At 34.6% G+C, this 21,292-nt stretch overlaps 1 protein-coding gene across 2 annotated transcripts in view; it reads right to left on the reverse strand.

Annotated features, from left to right (window-relative positions):
- AUTS2 (activator of transcription and developmental regulator AUTS2) overlaps window positions 1-21,292 on the reverse strand; it is a 922,207-nt gene that overhangs the window by 562,360 nt on the left and 338,555 nt on the right. For both annotated transcript variants that reach the window (XM_064478598.1, XM_064478597.1), the window contains exon 3: window positions 10,861-10,962. In XM_064478598.1, coding sequence (XP_064334668.1) covers window positions 10,861-10,962 — 102 coding nt within the window. The remainder of the gene's footprint in view (window positions 1-10,860; window positions 10,963-21,292) is intronic.

A 21,292-nucleotide genomic window follows, 5' to 3' on the forward strand; every position in this document is an offset into this window, starting at 1 on the left:
AAAGTGGCAACACACACCCTGCCACCCCTCATTGCTGTTTTGCTTACTTAGTAAAATGTATTACATCAAAAACCGTGTTACCATTTCCCACAGGTATGCTGTTTGCCTCCCCCCAAAGGGTAGAAGCTTCACGAGGGCAGAGGCTTCATCTTGTTTGCCACTCAACCGCAAGTGCCCAGAACTATACCTGACACTTAAAAGGTATGTGATAAATATTTTTTGGCAATCGAAACACTGAAATATCCAAGAAAACAAGTAAAAATATGATACAAGAAAGGAAAAAGGCGTAAACAAGCTGGTGGGGAAAACGAAAATCTGAAAAAAATGGAAAAAGAGAAAAAAGGGTAAACATAGTATCAAGAGTCTGTCACAGGTCTGGATTAGACTTTCTTCTTAAATACAGGGAAGCCATTGATGGTGTGGGCTGTGTCTGTTTACTCCTTATTAGTAAACCTGGCTGGAGTAAAACCTCAAAGATTTGGGGGCTGGGTGGGGAGAAAGGAGGCTATAATGGATGCTTTTGTGGATGGATGAATGATAGCATGGTGCAACAGATAAGCCAATAAAACCCCCAAAACCTGGGATGTAGGGCAGAAGAAGGGAAATCTCAAGAAGCAGCAGAAGAAATGCCACAACTGTGATCACCTTAAATGGACTAAACAGCTATAGAACACTAAGATTAGAGAACTGTGTAGCACAATATTTAGTAGAATTCAATCTCTTTTCACTAATTTCCTAAACATTTCAACTCCTTAAACATATTGAACACTCAAAAAATATTAAATATTTTTCTGCCTTTTCATAATCAAAATCCTAACGCAAAATTGTTTCAGAGAGAAATTAAGAGTCATATGCACATACTCACCTGAGTAAAAGCATTGTAAGAGTTTATTTCCACAGGGTGGTAGGAAGAGTTTACTAGAGGAAGTGACATTGGGGCTGGCAGAAGGAAAAGAGGGAAAAAAAGACAAGGACAAAGATCCAGCAATCCCACTCCTGGGCATATATCCAGAGGGAACCTTAATTCAAAAAGACACATGCACCTCAGTGTTCATAGTAGCACTATTTACAATAGCCAAGACAAGGAGACAACCTAAATGTCCATCAATAGATGACTGGATAGAGAAGTTGTGGTCTATTTATACAATGGAATACTACACAGTCTTAAAAAATAATAAAATAATGCCATTTGCAGCAACATGGATGAACATGGAGAATGTCATTCTAAGTGAAGTAAGCCAGAAAGAGAAAGAAAAATACCACAAGATATCACTTATATGTGGAATCTCAAAAAAAGAGACAAATTTATTTACAAAACAGAAACAAACTCATAGACATAGAAAACAAACTTGACTTATATAGAATTTTGTAACTGAGGAAGTTGTCAAAACTCATGGACTAAACTTAGTTAAAAACTTAGTAAATAAAACAAAACCTGGGAAGTGGGTGGGAAGAGATAAACTGGGAGTTCAAGATTTGCAGATAGTAACTAATATACATAAAATGGGTAAACAACAAGTTTGTACTGTATAGCACAGGGAACTGTGTTCAGTGTCTTGTAGAAACCTATGGTGAAGAATCTGAGAACAAGTGTATGTATGTTCATTCCTATGTGACTGAAGTATTGTGCTGTATACCAGATACTGACACAACATTGTAGACTGACTGCACTTCAATAAAAATATATTTTAAAAAAAGACAAGGACATAAAAGAAGAAACAAAAATAGAAAAATCTGAAAGTTTACATTATTTAAGAAAACAAAAAGAGTGGTCTAGAAGGAACAAGTATAAGGTACAAGCACAGGGAAGCAGAAGGAGAAAGGGAGGTAGCTTCACACTTCCTAGTGGAGGGCTCCACTTATCACCTCCAAGAGTGTGGACTTCATTCAAAAGATCTTAAAGAAGAACATTTCTAGTGAGTACTGACTCAGAAAAGCCACTTTGTGGTGTAAAGTACAGTGCAAAGGAAATGGAGATGGGCCAGATTACATCATCGAGAGGCCACAGGGATCATCTGTGTAAGAAGTGATGAGGGTGTCTGCAGCATCAGTCAAGGAGAGGATAATCATGGCTAAACACTTCTTCAGAAACAGTCAGTAAATAAAGGAGAGTGACTAAGTAAACAGGATAAGTAAGACAAAGAAAGAGGCACAGAGCTTGGTTTTGAAGACGCTAGCTCTGAGATCCAATACTGAGACAGGGAAATGAGATAGTTCAGGTTTGAGAAAAATAGGAAAACACAAAATAATGGGGATTTTATTTGGGGGGAAGAATGGTGTTTGTCATGATCAAAATAAGCAGGTCTTGTCAAGCTGATCGTGACAAGGGAACTCAAATTAGAAAGGGCAGAGAAGACTACTAAGGTAAGGTGTAAATCTGATGCGAAAAGAAAGGGAAAAAATGTTTTTGAGCACAGTGGATGTGCCAAGAACTGTTATGTGATTCAAACACATACTACCAGGTAATCTTTAAAAGAAACCTAACAAGGTATGTGAAATGATTCCCATTTCACAGATTAAGAAAACCAAGGCTTGGAAAGATCAAGTTTCTTGCTCAAGGTCACACAGATAATAAACAGCAAAATGGCTATTAAAATTCGGTCAGTTTGTAACAAATGCCCACGATCATTTCAAAATTAGAGGTTTTGTTTTATTTACTAAGTTTTTAACTAAGTTTAGTCCCTGTTTTGACAACTTCCTCAGTTACAAAATTCTGTATAAGTCAAAAGAAGTATTTTCCCCCTTGAATAACTCATCATGAATATTTATACATTCAATTATTCCCTTTAACTTTTTCCTCAGTGATTAATCTAAACAAGTTACTATGTCTTCTTGATGTGGACAGTCTGACAGCCCCTGCAGACTATTACTCCCTCGTGGCAATTTAGTTTGGGGATACATAATTTAGAAAAGCCAAGCACATTTGGTTTTTAAGCTTTACCCATGAGTCAAATTCTCCAGCCACACTGGAATTCTTTATTTTTTACCCTTTTTGCCTGTCCAAATTAAAAAAAACAAAACCCTGGAATAATATACTTATCTTGATTAGCTGCACTTCAGAGTAAGTCTCAACTGTCGAAGTTTCTAAAAATATCACTAAAGTGAGTGGAGGGCTTAAGGGAATTATCTCTCAGGTGAAAAACCAGAGAGGGCATTATGGACTACCAGGGACCAAATTTACTCTTGTACCTTAAGCAACTAAAGAACTAGATAAACCATATGAAAAGAGGGTTTATAGAAATTGGACAATAGGCAGTGGAGAACAGTGGTTTTAAAGAGAAAGAAAGCAAATGAGATTTTTATAGTTGCCCCAGCTTACAGCCAGGAAAGAGTTTTCATGCCGTAGTGGAGTAGCTGGGGGTGACCCTGGGGAAGCCCAGAAGTATCTGCGAGTTGAGAAGATAGAGTTGATAGTCAGGGAAAGCCAAGTCAGCCGAAATTTGGAAAGCAGAGGATGGAAGAAAATAAAGGTTTACAGTGAGAGAACCAGGAAACCTGTAGAAGGCTTCTCTTCTTCACCTGAGTCCATATCAGCACATCTGTGGGAGAAAAGTACCCAAGGAGAGTGAAGTGACCACTGGATAGGAGCAGGTAGAATGATCAGCAGCCCTCACAGAGGGCAGCCAGTGTGAAAAATCCTCGGACACATCAGGAATTAGAGTGCTCAGTAGTGGGGAAAAATGAGCTTCAGTCAAAAGGCTGTTCTGGATGTTCCATTCAGAAAAGCAGAAAAGAAAGGCTCAGAAAAAATCAAAATATTATTTCCAAAGTGGCATAGTAGCATCCCAGAATACAGCTCAGGAATATTTATGGAAACCAAAAATATCCAGCACTTAACAAGAAAAAATTTCACAATGTTTGGCATCCAAAAAAAAAAGTGTCAGGCATGCAAAGAAGACAGAAAAATACAATCCATAATAAGGAAAAACAGATTCAAATGATACTGCTACACAATTAGTAGATTAAGGACACTAAAACAGCTTTCTATGTCAGTTAGCCTATTTCTGGTTTGTAAAGAAATTTGTAACTTTTTTTTTTAAGATTCCACATATAAGCGACATATGATATCTGTCTCTGTCTGACTTACTTCACTTAATATAATAGATAATCTCTGGGTCCATCCATGTTGCTGTACACCTGAAACCTCACTACTGTTGCTGTGAAGAAAATAAGTGACTGGAGGTTTTGGAACTTCTCACTAAAAGCCAACTACTTCTTTTTCCTTTCTTTCCTTTTTTTGTGTGTGTTATTTCTCCTTCTTTCATCGTTTAATAGTGTTGCAAAAAGGATGAATTTTAATAACTAATAAGCAACACGAATTGAAAGTATTTCATAGACTGGCTTGACATAAGATTGGCAGGATTGTTACAGCTCTAATTTTTTTTTTTTACTTTTTTTATTATGGTAGAAATATATGTAACATGAAGTTTGACATTTTAACCATTTTTAAGTGTACAATTCAGTGGCATTTACATTCACAATGCTGTGCAGCCGTCACAACTATCTGTTTTAAAACGTATTTCATCACCCCAAACGGAGACTCTGTTACCATTAAACAGTAACTCCCATCTCTCATACTCCTCCGCCCCCCTCACCCGTAACTCCTGCTTTACTTTCTGTCTCTAGGAATTTGTATGTTTTAGACACCTTACATAAGTGGAATCAGATAATATTTATTTTATTATGTCTAGCTTCTTAGCATAATGTTTTTAAGATCTGATCCTTTTTATGGTTAATATCCAGTATCCATATATGCCACTTTTTATTTATTCATTCATCTGTTGATGGACACTTGGGTTGTTTTCACCTTTTGGTTATTGTAAATAATGCTACTGAATACTGGTAATATTAAGTATCTCTTTGAGTATCTGTTTTCAATTTTTTGGGGGTACGTACCTAAACATGGAATTGGTGGGGCACTTGGTAATTCTCTGTTTAGCTTTTTGAGGAACTGCCAAGCAGTTTTCCATGGCGACTGTACCAAAAATTTACATTCCCACCAGCATGTATGAGGGTTTCAATTTCTCTATATCCTTCCAACACTTGTCATTTTCCTTATTTGTTTTTGATTATAACTATCCTAGTAGATGAAAAGTGCTATTTCATTATGGTTTTGAATTGCATTTCCCTAATGACTATAATGATGAGCATCTTTCATGTGCTTATTAGCCATTTGTATATCTTATTTGCATAAATGTCTATTCAAGTCCTCTGCCCATTTTTTAATTCTGTTGTCTTTTTGTTGTTGAGTTTAGGAGTTCTTTACATATTCTGGATATTAAACACTTATAAATCACTTATATAATTTGCAAACATTTTTCTCCCATTCGGTAGGTTTTCTTTTCACTTTCTTGATAATGCTCCTTGATGCATAAAAACTTTTAATTTTGATTAAGTCCAATTTATGTATTTTCTCTTTTGTTGCTCATGCTTTTGGTGTCATATCTAAAAATCCACTGCCAAATTCAAGGTCATGAAGATTACTCATATGTTTTCTTCTAAGAATTTTATGGTTTTAGCTCTTTCTGACTTCATTCTTTTGCGTTGGGAAATCTCACGAACCAGCACCATCTGTTGAAGAGAAAACACTTTCCTAATTGAATGGATGTAAAAGTCATGTGAAAAACTAGTTGGGGGCATAGGTTTATTTCTGAACTCTCAATTCTATTCCATTGGTCTATATGCCTATCTTGATAAAACTACCATAAAGCTTTGATCACTGTAGCTTTGCAGTAAGTTTTGAAATTGGGAAGTGTGAGTCTCCCAACTCTATTCTTCTGTTTCAATATTCTGTTGACTCCTAAGGGCCTCATCCATTCTGTATTAATCTGAGTATCTGTTTTTCCATTTTTGCAAAAAAGGATACTGGAATTTTCATAAGAATTGTATTGAATCTTAGATTTCTTTGGATGGTATTGGTATCTTAACAATACACAGTCTCCCTATCCATGAACACAGAATATCTTTTGCCAATTTCTTTTAATCTAAAGGAAAGTGAGCTTGGGGAAACTAGGAAAAAGATCTCAATGACTGTACAGTACTGTGCTCTTGTCACCTGACTTAATGTGACTTTCATTTCTCCACCCTGTGATGGAATTATGATTAACTAATCCTGGAATAACTTCCAGGGTCAGTAAGATCTTGCATTAAAAGCAAAACAAAATCTCAAAACAGCTACTTAAGTGTTAAGTATTGTTAACAACTTAGGTAAGAAATATTGTTATAGTTTTATTATTACAATTTATAGTTTCATAACAAAGTTAATGAAACATATAAGCATATAAAGAAATATTCTTATATAAAGACTTAAACATAAGACAAGATACAATAAACCTCCTTGAAGAAAATATAGGCAAAACATTATCTGACATATATCTCAAAAATGTTCTCCTAGAACAGTCTACTCAAGCAATAGAAATAAAAGAAAGAATAAACAAGTGGGACCTAATGAAACTTACAAGCTTCTGCACAGCAAAGGAAACCATAAGTAAAACAAAAAGACAACCTATGGAATGGGAGAAAATTTTGCAAATGCAGCCGACAAAGGCTTGATCTTCAGAATATATAAGCAGCTCATATATGATTTAATAAGAAACAACCAAACAACACAATCCAAAAATGGGCAAAAGACCTAAACAAACAATTCTCCAAGGAAGACTACAAATGATCAATAGGCACATGAAAAAATGCTCAATATCACTAATTATCAGAGAAATGCAAATCAAAACTACAATGAGGTATCACCTTACACCAGTCAGAATGGCCATCATTCAAAAATCCACAAATGAGAAATGCTGTAGAGGCTGTGGAGAAAGGGGAACCTCCTGCACTGCTGGTGAGAATGCAGTTTGGTGCAGCCACTGTGCAAAACAGTATGGAGATTCCTCAAAAGACTAGGAAAAGACTTACCGTATGACCCAGGAATCCCACTCCTGGGCATATATCCAGAAGGAACCCTACTTCAGGATGACATCTGCACCCCAATGTTCACAGCAGCACTATTTACAATAGCCAAAACATGGAAACAGCCTAAATGTCCATCAACAGATGACTGGATAAAGAAGATGTGGTATATTTATACAATGGAACACTACTCAGCCATAAAAACTGACAACATAATGCCATTTGCAGCAACATGGATGCTCTTGGAGAATGTCACTCTAAGTGAAGTAAGCCAGAAAAAGAAGGAAAAATACCATATGAGATCGCTCATATGTGGAATCTAAAAAAAAAAAAAAAAAAAAAAGCATAAATACAAAACAGAAATAGACTCAAAGATTCAAAGACATAGAATACAAACTTGTGGTTGCCAAGGGGGCGGGGGGATGGGAAGGGATAGACTGGGATTTCAAAATTGTAGAATAGATAAACAAGATTATACTGTATAGCACAGGGAAATATATACAAGATCTTATAGTAGCTCACAGAGAAAAAAAATGTGACAATGAATATATATATATTCATGTATAACTGAAAAATTGTGCTCTACACTGAAATTTGACACAACATTGTAAAATGATTATAAATCAATAAAAAATGTTAAAAAAAAGGCATTCATACAGTAAAAGACTAAGTATTCTTTATTTATATAATTGATATTATAAGATGCTAGAAGAAGAGGTGATATTTATAACTAAAATATTAAGAGTACTATAGAAATATTATACTTTGTTCTATTTAATTCTTGTAAGAATTTAATAATCTATAAATCCAATCTTACCCTAAATCTGGCAAACTTTCTTGAGAGGTATAGAAAGATGGTTGTCCTCCTTGGCTGATGGATGGATAAATGGAGGGGAGATTATTACAGAGAATGACTTAATGTACTGCAGTGGTCTCCAACCTTTTATGTTTATTGACACCTCTTAGTTAAAAAAAGTTTTCAGTATAATCCCCTAAGACACCCGTGCTTATAAGTTTTATATATATATATGTATATGTACACACACACTACTGCTTATTAAACTGAATATTAGTAAAGTTTAATTTCCATTTTTTACACAAAAGTTAAGTAGCAATATTTTTTTCCTGTAATACACTGAATCATCTTGTACAGTATAATGAAGAAAACTGCTTTAGAGAATAAAAAAAGATGAAGAAAAAAGGCAAAGGTTTTTGCTCCTTATGATACATCCTAACTCTGCTACTTCTTGAAACTTGGAGACACTGAATCATTGTCTCATTCTTAAGCCAAGGCAGTCTTGAGATGAAGAACAAAGCTGGAGGTATCATGCTCCCAGACTTGAAACTATACGTCAAAGCTACAGTAATCAAAACAGCACAGAACTGGCACAAAAACAGACACATAGATCAAAGGAAAAGAAGAGAGAGCCTAGAAATAAACCCATGCTCATCTGGTCAATTAATCTGTAACAAAGGAGGCAAGAATATACAATGGGGAAAAGACAGTCTCTTCAATAAATGGTGTTAGTAAAGCTGGACAGTTACATGCAAAAGAATGAAACTGCACCACTTTCTCAGACTACATACAAAAATGAACTCAAAATGGATTAAAAACTTAAATGTAAGACCTGAAACCATAAAACTCCTAGAAGAAAAAATAGGCAGTAATCTCTTTGACATTAGTCTCAGCACTTTCGGGGGGGGGGGTGCTGGCTATACTTCCTTAGGCAAGGGCAACAATGGCAAAAATAAACAAATGAGACTACATCAAACTAAAAAGCTTTTATGCATAGTGAAGGAAACTTTCAACAAAACAAAAAGGTAGCCTACTGAACGGGAGAAGATACTAGGAAGTGACATATCTGATAATGGGTAGATTTTCAAACTATATAAAGAACTCATATAACTCAGTATTAAAAAATAAACAACCTTATAAAAAAATGGGCAGAGGACCTAAACAGACATTTTTCCAAAAAAGACATACAGATGGCCAACAGGTACATGGAAGGTGCCCAGCGTCACTAATCATTAGGGAAACGCAAATCAAAACCACAATAAGATATGACCTCACACCTGCCAGAATGGCTATTATCAAAAAGACAAGAAGCAACAAATGTTGGTAAGAATGTGGAGAAAAGGAAACCACTGTGTACTAGTGGTGGAAATGTAAACTGGTGTAGCCACTACGGCAAACAGTATGGAGATTCCTTAAAAAACTACAAATAGAACTACCATATGATCCAGCAAATCTACTTCTGGGTATTTATGCAAAGAAAACAAAAACACTAATTCAAAAGATAAATGTACTCCTATAGTTAATGCAGCACTGTTTACAATAGCTAAGATATTGGAAGCAACCTAAATGTTGATCAGTAAATGAATGAATCAAGAAGAGGTGAAACACTGAAACACACACACACACACACACACACATACACGAAGATCACTCAGCATAAAAAAGAATGAAATCTTGTTATTTGCAGCAACATGGACAGACTGGAGGGTATTATGCTAAGTGAAGTAAGTCAGACAGAAAAATGAGTTAACATACGATTTCACTTATATATGGAATCTACAAAATGAAACAAATGAACAATCAAAACAAAACAGAAACAGACTCATAGATACAGAGAACAAACCAGTGGTTGCCAAAGAGGAGGGAGGTGGTTGGGGAGAGGGAGAGACAGACAAAATTGGGAAAGGGAATTAAGAGGCACAAACTTCCAGTCATAAAATAAATACATCATGGGGATATAATGTACACAGAGGGAGTACAGTCAGTAATACTGAAATAAACTTGCATGGAGACAGATAAAAACTAGACTTATTGTGGTGATCACAATGTCTAAAAACATCGAATCACTATGTTGTATACTTGAAACTAACGTAATACTGCATATTAATTATAACTCGATTTAAAAAGAAAAATGCTTAGACTCTTGAAGTCACCATCCATGGTGACTGAAGTGTAATCTATAGTTTCTGGAAAAAAAGAAAAAGAAAGAAAGAAAGAAAACAAAGAAAAATAAAATATCTCATATTGAGTATGCCAATCACAAAAGGGAAAATGGTGTTATTTCTGGGAATGCTCTTAAGTGGTTATCCAAAGTATTTTTTTTTTAGCAACAGTGGAATTATTTTCTTTCTCTAATGAATTCTTTTGCAAATAAATCAAATAAATTGGGGGAAAAAAGGAGTACTGTCCCAATCTATTAATGTTCCTTTCTTGGTATCACTAATAAAAATTTCTCCCTACTTGATCTATTTTAAAGGAAAATTTTTAAATGTTTGCCCTCAGGTACAAAGATGGGTCAAGAATTCTGTTACATGACACATTAGGGAAGAATCCAAGAGGGCCCAAAGAGGGCCAGGTGGTTCTCAAAAGTGGTTCTCTGCCCTGCTGGTGCACAGGAGGCTGGAGAGTGGTGAGAGCCTGTCTAGAAGGCTGACAGACCCCCTCAAGAGCTATGGTGTGTTCCCAAGAGGGTCTTTTTCCCTCCAGAAATCAGTCAGGAAATTTAATTCCTCCTTTTGCCAAGTAAGAGGCTGGTTAGTTATCTCTTCCAACAGGAGTAAAATGACACCTATCAATCTCATAGGTGAAGAAACTACAAAAATCTCATAGATACATCATCTCCCAGTTGTAGCACTGCCAGACTACTTCTTTCATTTGTAACAGGGATAATAAAAGTATTACTGCTTCCCTTTGTAAACTATTGTTTCTAAGCTGACAAATACTCCCAACAACCTCGTAATTTGTTAAAACACACTTTAGGTCAAACTAGAAAACAGAATGACATGCTAAAGCAAGACTCAAATATGTGTATGCCGAGAGAGGATGAAGGGCAATGCCTGGATGTTTACAAAGTGATGTGAAGAGATGGGAGTGTTGGGGAACTGCGACTGGACCCAAGGGATGTGTGGTCTGGTGGTTTCGTTTAATTTTTTTAAACTTACATCGCTGAGCCTTTCCCGAGAGCTGCTCCTGTGGAAGCCCTTGGATTCTCCACTTGCGCTTTCACTGTCACTGTCCCTGCAGCTGTTCTGCCCTGGCTTGAGCTGAAGGCAGAAGAAAAGAGAAAAAAAGAAAGGTGTCAGTGGTCTCCTCATACAACTGCTCCTTCACCCCTATTCTTTGAGTTTTGTCAAAAGTGAACAATTTAAGGTCCTGATCTTTAGCATTTTTCCTCGGCTTCTGAACAGTGCCAGGGAAGCTGCCACAGAAAGAAACATGGAAGGCAGGATAAGCAAAATATTTATATAAAATGTCAATGTAGACAAAAGACCTGAGCAAGCCTTAAGTAAACATCTGAGAAGTCTAACAAATGTTCATGAATCTTGGAAGGTAATCTTTTCTCAGATTTTTCCTCTACTGTGATTTGGGGGGGGGGGGTCAATAGTAATAGAAAGACCAAAAATACTGACTAAGCTAAAGCCAGGTTACACAAATTATGATTTCTCACCTTATTTCTTTTGTCCCCTTCTAGGAAAAAAACAAAAACAAAAACCAACAAAACAGAACAAAAAACAAGATTTTCTCCTCCTAAGAGAAAATGATGAGATTCTGTATATTATCCTTTAACCATTAGGGAGACAATGATCCTGTTTTTTAGACAATATTCTGGAGGTCTCCTGTCAGATATTTAAAAATACCAAATTAAGACCTACAGCATAAGTAAATTAAGCCAGCATCCATTCAACAAATATGTAAGAGCTGACAGTTAAAAGCCAGAGATATGGGGCTTAACCAAATTAAAAAGTCTCTGATCTTATGAAGCTTACATTTTAGCAGTTTCTACACATTTACCCAGCTCTGATGTTCATGTTCAGGATGCTCTACACATTTACCCAGATCTGATTTTTCATTCAAATTGAACAAACACAGAACTGTAAACCATTAGTCTCCATAAGACTATGAGTCAAATTCATATGGAACCACAGTTGCAGAGAACCCAAGCAATTTGATGCAGATTACAAGACACAGCTCCTTTATAATGTCCTCAATTTAGCAAGAGAAAAGTGCAATATAAACAAATATAACAAAACAACGGAAATACATACATGCTAAACGCAAACAAAAAAGTAGCCAGTGACGTTAGGAGAAAAGATGGTTTCTGAAGCCTTCGATTTTAATAGCAGATTGAGCTACATGGCTGAAAGGAGAGGGAAAGACACTCTTGATGGGAGAAAAGACAGAAAAGGTAGGGAAAGCAACACGTTAGGAACATGATCAGGGGTCTTATCTGAAGCAGAGAGTTCCTTTGGGGAGGAAATAGGAAGAAACAGTAGAGAGAAGTGTATGGATCAGAGCATGCAAGAAACACAAGCCCCATATTTCTGGGAAGGAGGGAACTTCAGAGCAGACAGGTAGCAAAACTTTTGCCTGCAGGTTCTCATGTGGCTCTGGGGCCCTGGGGGAAGATGAACCAAGACGAAGGGAGAATGAATCCGAATCAGCATTCCTTGTACCTTTAACCTGCCTCTTAAAACACTGCAGTTCAGACTTGACTTTTGGTTATATCATCCAATCAGCTGTCCCCAAATCCCCACTATATAGGGAGCGTTCTTTTGTATTTCAACTTTTCTACAAATCCACTTTTATCATTTTCTTTTAAAATCTCCTTCTTCAGGAAGTTTTCTCCAATGGAACCAAGAAAAATGATGCTAATTTTACTTTGTATCCTCCTGAGCCCTTAAGTACTTAGTTTCCTCCTAAATTACTGCTAAATCTACTAATTCTAAATTAATTCGGATGCAAGCTATATGAGCCTTTTCTTATTACTATGGAATAAAAGTTCAGAATATTGTCATTCTCTTCAAGTTTTCATTTTTATACTTGTAATAAAGGGGAATTTATTCTAAAATGAATATCACTTCCTCTCACTTTCCTGAACATGACACGTCCATTCCTGCCTGCACTTTTCCACATTGTATTTCCTCAATCTGGAATGCTCACCATCACTTTCTCTGTGCTTTTCATGTCAAGATATTTTTTTTAAAGTTCAAACAGCATCTTGTCCACTGTGGTCTTTGAAGAGCTCTTCCTTTGTATATTTATTTTTTTGACATGTCTTCAAAGTTTAGCTAGCACCTCATTCTTTATTAAATGCCTTTGATAATTTTGATACATTTTCAAGTTTTATAAGGCCTATATTAAATGTATTTATACTGATGATAAAATCTGTATGTGGAGTGGGCTCTTTAATTCATACGCAGTGTCAGAACTCTTATTTCACTGGATCTCTGAGTTAAGTAAAGGCAGGTAAAGCTAACTCCAATGTATGGATAAAGAAACAAGTAAAGGAAGCGGGCTGAGAATTTGCCAAGAGATCTAGGGCCTACCCCATGACTCCACTGCCTACTGCTCTCCTCATTTTAATTCTTAGTGCCTGTTTAGGTGTTTACATTTAACTTGGAAATAATGACTCTGCAGTATACTAGTGTTCTCCATAGAATATATTTTCAGTATATTTGTGATACCTAACTGCCTTCACAAAGAAAGAAATCTTATTAGGTAATATTTAATCAAGAGATGTTTATAAAAACTAAGTCCTCCAACTTAGATGAGAAAAAAAATACCCAGCTGGGAATTAAGGGTATAAAAGTGTCAAAACCTTTCCTAATGTTCAACTGGCTTAACAAAATCTGGACTTTGCATTTGGGTCTTTTCCATGTTTCTTCATGGAAGGAAAATGATGACTTCAACAAGGCCCAACAAGAGGCTCCAGTGGCCATTACGTAAATTATCTCACTAAATGTTGATCTAGGCTCAGGGCAAAACCCAAGAAAAACTGAGGGGAGCAGCTTACTAGCCTTCAATGTGTCCTGCCAGCAAAAGCACTTCAGTGAATTCTCTTCAGAGAGTCTTACATAAAATCCACCCCTACACTACCCCTTTCTCCTCCAAAGCCAGGCTCAAGTTTAAAGGAAACTTAGGATTTTAAGCTGTCAGACAGCTCAATATTTCAAAGAAATAGACTGACTACAGTAAGTACTAAAGCTAAACCACAAGATTTCAGGCAAAGAAGTATTCCTTCCTAATCCCATGAATACATTTAAAACTGGCATTTTCAACCACATCCAATGGATCATTTGGGGTAGCATAACTAACTCAGAAGTTGTAATCCTTCACCTGAAATTCCCAGCTATTACCTAAGACCAAGAGACATTATAAAGGCCAGGTGCTGTCTTAAACATTTAAAGACCTAAGGAAAATCAATCTGTTTGCACTGATTTATCCTAGCATCCACAGCAGCTCTGTTATAAGAAAGTTTTTGCTATACAGGATGCAATGAGATTTCTTACTACCAGCCTTTAGGTTTTTCAGGGCCTTGTTTATTTAAAAATTACTATAATTCACTCTCTAGTTCCAGAAGTTTCTTCCCATTAGGATATTAAATAGTTTAGGAGTCAGAACTAGAAAAAAAAAAAAATGAAAGGATGCCAGCATCTGGCATGAGTGGCAATAATACTCTGAGTAAGATGAACATCTTTTATAAAATTTAAGAATTTAGTTTGCTTTTATTAGATTTCACTGTCAACAATATATTTTCCAAACTCTGAAACTGTGTTGTCATTACAGAGTTAACTGTTATTAATGGCAAATTAGGAAAATAATTATCCACAATTTTATCACTGCTAACGAACATATAACAAAGTCCCATCACCCTGGACTGAGGGAAGGTGGAACGATTCTGTGCACACTTAACAAGATCTGTGAGCCAGGCTATGCCACTCTTTTCAGCTTGAGTATGAAGAGTTGAAACAAGATGCTAGACATCTAGCTCAGCAGGTGTCATTAACTCTTCAAACAATATTCACAGAAGGATAAAGTATGTGGAGACAGTATCTATGCCTAGAACTCTAAAGGAATGATGTGAATTATGCAGTGTAATGCGGAAGAGCATCTGAAAGTAATCTCCTACCACAGTTTAGGTTTCTCAAAGCGGCATAAATCCTATCTCAAACTGCTGAGTTCTCCTGTAGAGATCTAAATGAACCCTATATAACTTTCTAAAAATGTATCAGTAAGCACAGACCCATTTTTTATAATATACCTTCACTAACATCAAAACAGCAAGTATTTAATCTTATAAAACTGTTGTTTTGTTTTTTCCATATAAAACTGTCCCCAAGTGGAGAAAGTTTCAATAGATTAAGTGGTATTTGTACTATTCTATTTCTTAGGCTTTAAAAGGTACTTCAAAGGAGAAATACAGAAGCAAACTAAGCAACTTAATGAAAAGGCTGACACATCAAAATGAGCTAACAGGAAATAACTACTACAAACAAAAATTCCAAAGCTGGTTAGAAAATACATTTTCTTAAGAAATAAATAAATAAATATATTGTACTTGTAAATGTACAATAACAAGTTGTGCCAGAAAGATAAGAATTAAATTCTGGAAACTAGGGCAGGGCAAGGAATTTGCGCAATTTCTCTGGGATCCTAGAACTCAGAATTATCTTGTCATCATCTTCAATAATTAAAGAATTTTAAGGATTTAGTAATCTTCAAGTTAACTACTAACAAAATTTAGATACTAAAAATACTTGTTTTCGAAATCACTGTCAAATGTAAAAGAATTCAAATCATAATCAGTAAAGAAATAGAGAGAAAATAAGGGAAACAGCAAAAAGCATGCATGTGACTAAGTACATTAATTATAACATCAACAGTATACCTGAAGCTATTTTTTAAAACAGGCAAAGACGTCTAGTTTCTATTGGGCAAAATAAATAAATGAATAAACAAACAAGTAATTACTTGTTAGTTATAAAACACTTCCACATTTTAAGAGAAAAAAAGACAAAATACTATAAACAGCTAGACAAAGTCATATGTCAAAGACAGTCATGGTGTAAGAGGTACAATTTTTACCTTTTATACTTCTGCTCTTTATACTAAAGCATAACCCTTGATATCCCAATGTATAAAGTAAAAAACATTTTAACTAATAAAGGAAATCAACAGGAGCTGGGAAACTTTAGCATTATATTTATCAGAGAGCAAAAAAGGGAAACAATAGAAAAGGACACAGAGGCTAAAGAACTCAGTTTTACTTAGGCAATATATATTAAATTTGGTAACTTACAGAGACCACATCTTCTAGAGAATCCATGGGACATTACCACAGACTGAAGATGTACTAGGCCACAAAGGGTATCAGAATTTCAAAATTTAGAAATTACATTAATAGCCTTCTCAATGATAAAAATTAATGACATTTTAAACTGAGTATCTATTATCACCTAAAGATTTAAAAAATTCTCTCCACAATTATAATTGAATCAAAAAGAAAAATCACAAACACACCATTTAAAAATTAAGAAAATGAAAATTATAAATATGTAAGTAAAAATATTTATAAGATCTGTACAAATCTGTGCTAGAGATTAACTAGCATATTTTTTGAATAGAAATAAATCATTTAATCATAAAAATCAAAACAAAAAAGGATAAGACAAAAAAGCAACTATAGGGAAAATCAGAGGAAGGAGATTCTAAAAATGAAAACTATCTAATGAATTAGAAATTAAAATATTGTACAATTAATAAATTAGAGTAAAATTGGGAGTGGAATCCACAAAGATACTTTTTACAAATCTAAGAATAAAAAGAGATAAAAAACCAAACACAGAAATAATGTGATATCATTATATAATAATAATGTGATAATGTATAATGTGATAATAATATAACAATGATTATCATTATAAAAATGTGATAATAAGCACATTTCTAAATTGTAGTAAACATTCTATGGTGACACTGACAAAAATCATAATGAAATAATTTCAATTAAAAAAAATTTAGCTAAATTTGATCCAGAATATGAAAAAAAATACGTAAAGCTAATCTGTGCCCAAATCTGATAACAGAACAAAAAGGGAACTACAGAATAATCTTCTCACCTTTAAAAGTGCTGAAAAAATCTCAAGAATTACAAAAAATTGAACTTAATAATAAATTAAAATCTAGTCCACCAAGTTCTAATAGAATTTTGGGCAAGAATAGAAAATCCCGCCAATTTACAAGAGGGCACAAGGGAAATTTTGGAGGTGATGGCAAAGTGATAAAACTGGAGTATGATGATGGTTGTACAACTCTATAAATACACTAAAAACCTAAACTGTACACTGATAATGAATAAATTTTATGCTATGTAACATAGTTCAATAAAGTAGTTAATTTGAAAAAGTAAGAGGTCTTATCAGTTTAATCTTTAACTGCAGGAAGTAAAAGTCAGGTTCCTAGTGGAGGACTTACTAAATCAGGCTAAGGAAGCAACAGAACACAACTCCCTTTCTTAAAGTCAACTGTCCATATAAAAATCTAATCATGGGAGTAAATAGGGGGCAATTATCTTGAGGGTCATCTTGGAATCTGACCTACACAGTGGGTTTACAAAAATAAGAAAAGGAGAAATTGTTCTTTTTTTAAATTGATTCCTAATGCATGTATCATAAAATCACTCTGGAATGGAATTAGGAAAGTTGTAGTAATGCAAAATAAGACAAGGTTCTTGAACATGCCTGGATTTTGCAGTATCACTTGTCTGTCACTGATGTTTCCAAATAAATATTTAAGGTATTGCACATATAATAACTTGAAGATTGTGTCATTAGCTTTAAAAATGGAAACTACTGATAAAGCATTTCCACTTGCCAGTCACATATATATTCAGCATTTAAAGGGGTTCAGTGGACTTCACAGCAGTAGAAAACCTGAAGAGTTAGTTAAATAAACAGCAGAAAATAAGCCGAGATCAATCTAACTACATAGTCTCAAACATAAACAAGAACTAGACAATGAAGAGCAATCTGACCAACTATGATATCTTTCTAACAGACAAACTCAACACAGACAGCAGAACTTAATAATGTCCTACAGCTTATCCAGAGAATCATAACTCTATGAATTGGGTAAGAGGCTCTTATGATACTATCTCTTTATAACTTAATAATGTGAAGGGAAGGGAACAGAAGTGTAAGAAGCAGTGCTAATATATAATTAATATCTCTGTCTACAACTTGGGTACTATTTCCAGGTTGAATTATGTTGACAAAAGGCATAATAATGTACCTGACTCTTCATTTCCTACCAAAAAGAAAATCTAGACTATAGTGGAAAAAAGAATGCATAAGAATGGGATTAAAGAGAAAAGCTTGAATGAACACAAGGTGTTTGGCATTCCTTGGGTATGACTGTGGACTGGAAATCTGTTTTCATATAGGCTCAGAAATCTACATCCAATAAACATGTGCAATGCAAAAATAACTTGATGAAGGGACTGCTCTGATTATGAAATTTTGATTATTAAAAACATTCTGAGACAATATTACTTGATTGGCAAGGGTGAATATGCAAAAATAAATACACAAAGGTTCCTTTTTATGTTTTTCTGTAAGAAAACATGTTTTCAAACAACTTTTTAAACAGCCTGATGTTCTTAAAAAACAAACATTACCCTCAAACATAAAATTTTTTTGACTTTTGTTTCTCCCATTCTACTATGAAAAAAAAAAAAGCCAACTGAAGTCTGAGGAAGGAAATATGTAAGATGAGCCAGTCATATCTTGTCATCCTAGAAAGACCATGTCAAAGAAACTTAAGAGCCAAATTTCAGGGGGTCCCACTAACCAAAGATGGGACAAGTTGAGTGTTAATAGCATAATAACATAATGAACTGAAATACATTCACATGTTTAAATACACATGTACACAACTGTATTAAAAGGAAACCAACCAACAAATGAATACCTTACTAATTAACTTTGGAGAACTTTCTAAAAGGGGAAAAAAAATTAAGCAAAGAATCAAGCATCAATGGCTGTTAACATCATAAAAAGAGAGAAAAACAGGTAATACATGCCTCCTGATGTAAGAGTATACAACTACCACTGAAGAATATATAACCTGAATCTGATTCACCACAGATTACACTATAAACTTACAGGAAATATAAGGGATTAGGGTACAGGTTAAACCACACATCAGGGGATACAATAAGAAAAATCCAGAAATCATCTGATTCCCTTAATGAGTAAATTGCAAGGTAAATATAGAAGAAGAGTAGGAATGACATAACAAGATAAGACATCTCAGCCAATTGCCAGGCATAGATCTTACTTTAAAAGTAATTTGACAAAGTATAAAAAAATTATAAGACAAACTTAGAAATATGTACAATGACTAGGTATTAATGATATTAAGGAATTATTGTTTATATTTTGGTATAGGTATAACAAAAAAGCATCAACTTTTAGAGATACACAGAGAAATATTTATGGCTGAAATAATTTAACTTCTGAGATTTGTTTTTCTAAAAGATCCAGGTGATGGGGACAGTACAGGTGTGTGGAGTGGAAGGAGGGAATGGGGATATACATGAAACAAGATTAGCCATGTCTTAATTGTTGAAATTGGATGATGAGTACATGTGGGTTCATTATTATCTCTATTTTCATATACATTTTTAAAAATTTTATTTTTTATTGAAGTGTAGTTGATTTACAATGTTAGTTTCAAGTGTACAGAAAAGTGATTCAGTTATACATATACATACATTATATATTTTTTCAGATTCTTTTCCATTGTATGTTATTACAAGAAATTGAATATACTTACCTGTGATATACTATATATATCTCATATATAGTAATGTGTTACCTGTTAATCCTAAACTCCCAATTTATCCCTCCTCCGCCCTGGCCCTTTGGTAACCATAGTTTGTTTTCTACGTTCATGAGTCTATTTTTGGTTACTAAATAAAACTTGTATCATCTGTTTTTTTTTTTAAGATTCCACATGTGATATCATATATGTCATAACATTTTTAATTTGCCATAATAATTTAAAAAAAAACTTATTTCCAGAAAAGGCATAAAATAAAACTGGCTATTTAAATTGCAAGACTGTGTACCTTTAGCATTAGTTATGATATAAAATACTTTGCTTGTAAGCTATCCAAAATTTTAAGACATGATTTTTGACAGCAAACCTCTTTCCAACTTGCCACTGTTTTGATACCAGTTCATTTCAAATCCAATCAAAAATTAAACTCTCATCAATGCCAGAACTTTGGAGCTATTAATGAAGAATGTGACTGGGTCAGAAAAAGCTAGTGTTCTAGCATTTGCCAATGAGGAGAGCTCAAAAGCTGAATGGTAACATGAAAAGTGGCATGTGCACTAGCTAACTTGTAGCCTCTGCAATCATAAGCCTTTAGATGTCTTATTCTTCAAAACATGCTATTGCTGATTTTGTTCTTGAAGCAGTGATCATATGTAATTTAAGATATTTCAGATACTCAGGTATAGTATTATAAAATAAAAAGTACCACATAATTGCAGTTAGTTTAATAAATCTTCATCCTGGCATTTGAGAATTTTAAAAGTACTTGTTCAGCAAAAGGTCAAAAACCACTACCAAGAGAAGTTAACAGCTCTCTTAGTATTATACATGCTTATTGATGAGATTGCCACATAAATTTGGATCATATGACGCATTTAAAAATCCCATTTATTTTACCTAGCAAGTGCTTTTTAAAAACAAAAAGTCCTTTTGTTATTATTTTAAAACCAATCCAGCAAAAACCTTCTAACCTATTCCAAAGGCAGAAGTATTTAAACATGTGTACTACCAAACACTGATTTATTATTAATAACAACATCTATAAAATAAACCCATTTGGTTATAGAAGTAAATATATTCTTTTGAGAGATTTTTAAATGAGAAGGTACTTTCTAGGTACCTAAAAATGGTATAAGTTTGGTTTTGTCATAATGAAAAGTAATAGTTGGGATAACCCTCAGTACCGGTACCAGCCCTGGAAGCAGGAGCACTGGCTGCATTAACTCTGAAGTTATACAGGGAGATTGTAGCCCTGTGTGAATGAGGTCCCCACACCCTACACTGTCCTGCATCATTCATTTTCATCATCTGCCTGGCCTCTGAGGAGCCTGAATTAGAGACTCAAGGTTTACAACAAACTTCACTACTGGATAGTGATTTTTACTTGGTTCCAGAAGACTTCAATTCATGAAGCCTCTTGCATTTTTAACCTGGACAAAAGAGACACAGGGAACAGGATAATCCAATTTTGAATTGGGGGGGGGGGAGCAGGCAAGCTAAAGAAAGTTTACACAGAGAATCATAAATTTCCAACTATCAGAAATTCTTGGTCTAAACACACGGCATTTCTCCAAGATGCAGAAAGATTCAAATACATAGTTCCTAATTCTTGGCATGATTTTAACTGATTTGCGTAAATTAATGAAGAAAGAATTTGACCGTTTATTTCCTAACCAAACTCCGAGGTGAGAGGAGAAACACCAGGCCCTTTGGAAACATAAGCTGGAATCCCATACAAAGAGAGATCAGTTT

Source organism: Camelus dromedarius, chromosome 24 (genome assembly GCF_036321535.1).
Source record: "Camelus dromedarius isolate mCamDro1 chromosome 24, mCamDro1.pat, whole genome shotgun sequence".
Taxonomy (NCBI): Eukaryota; Metazoa; Chordata; class Mammalia; order Artiodactyla; family Camelidae; genus Camelus; species Camelus dromedarius.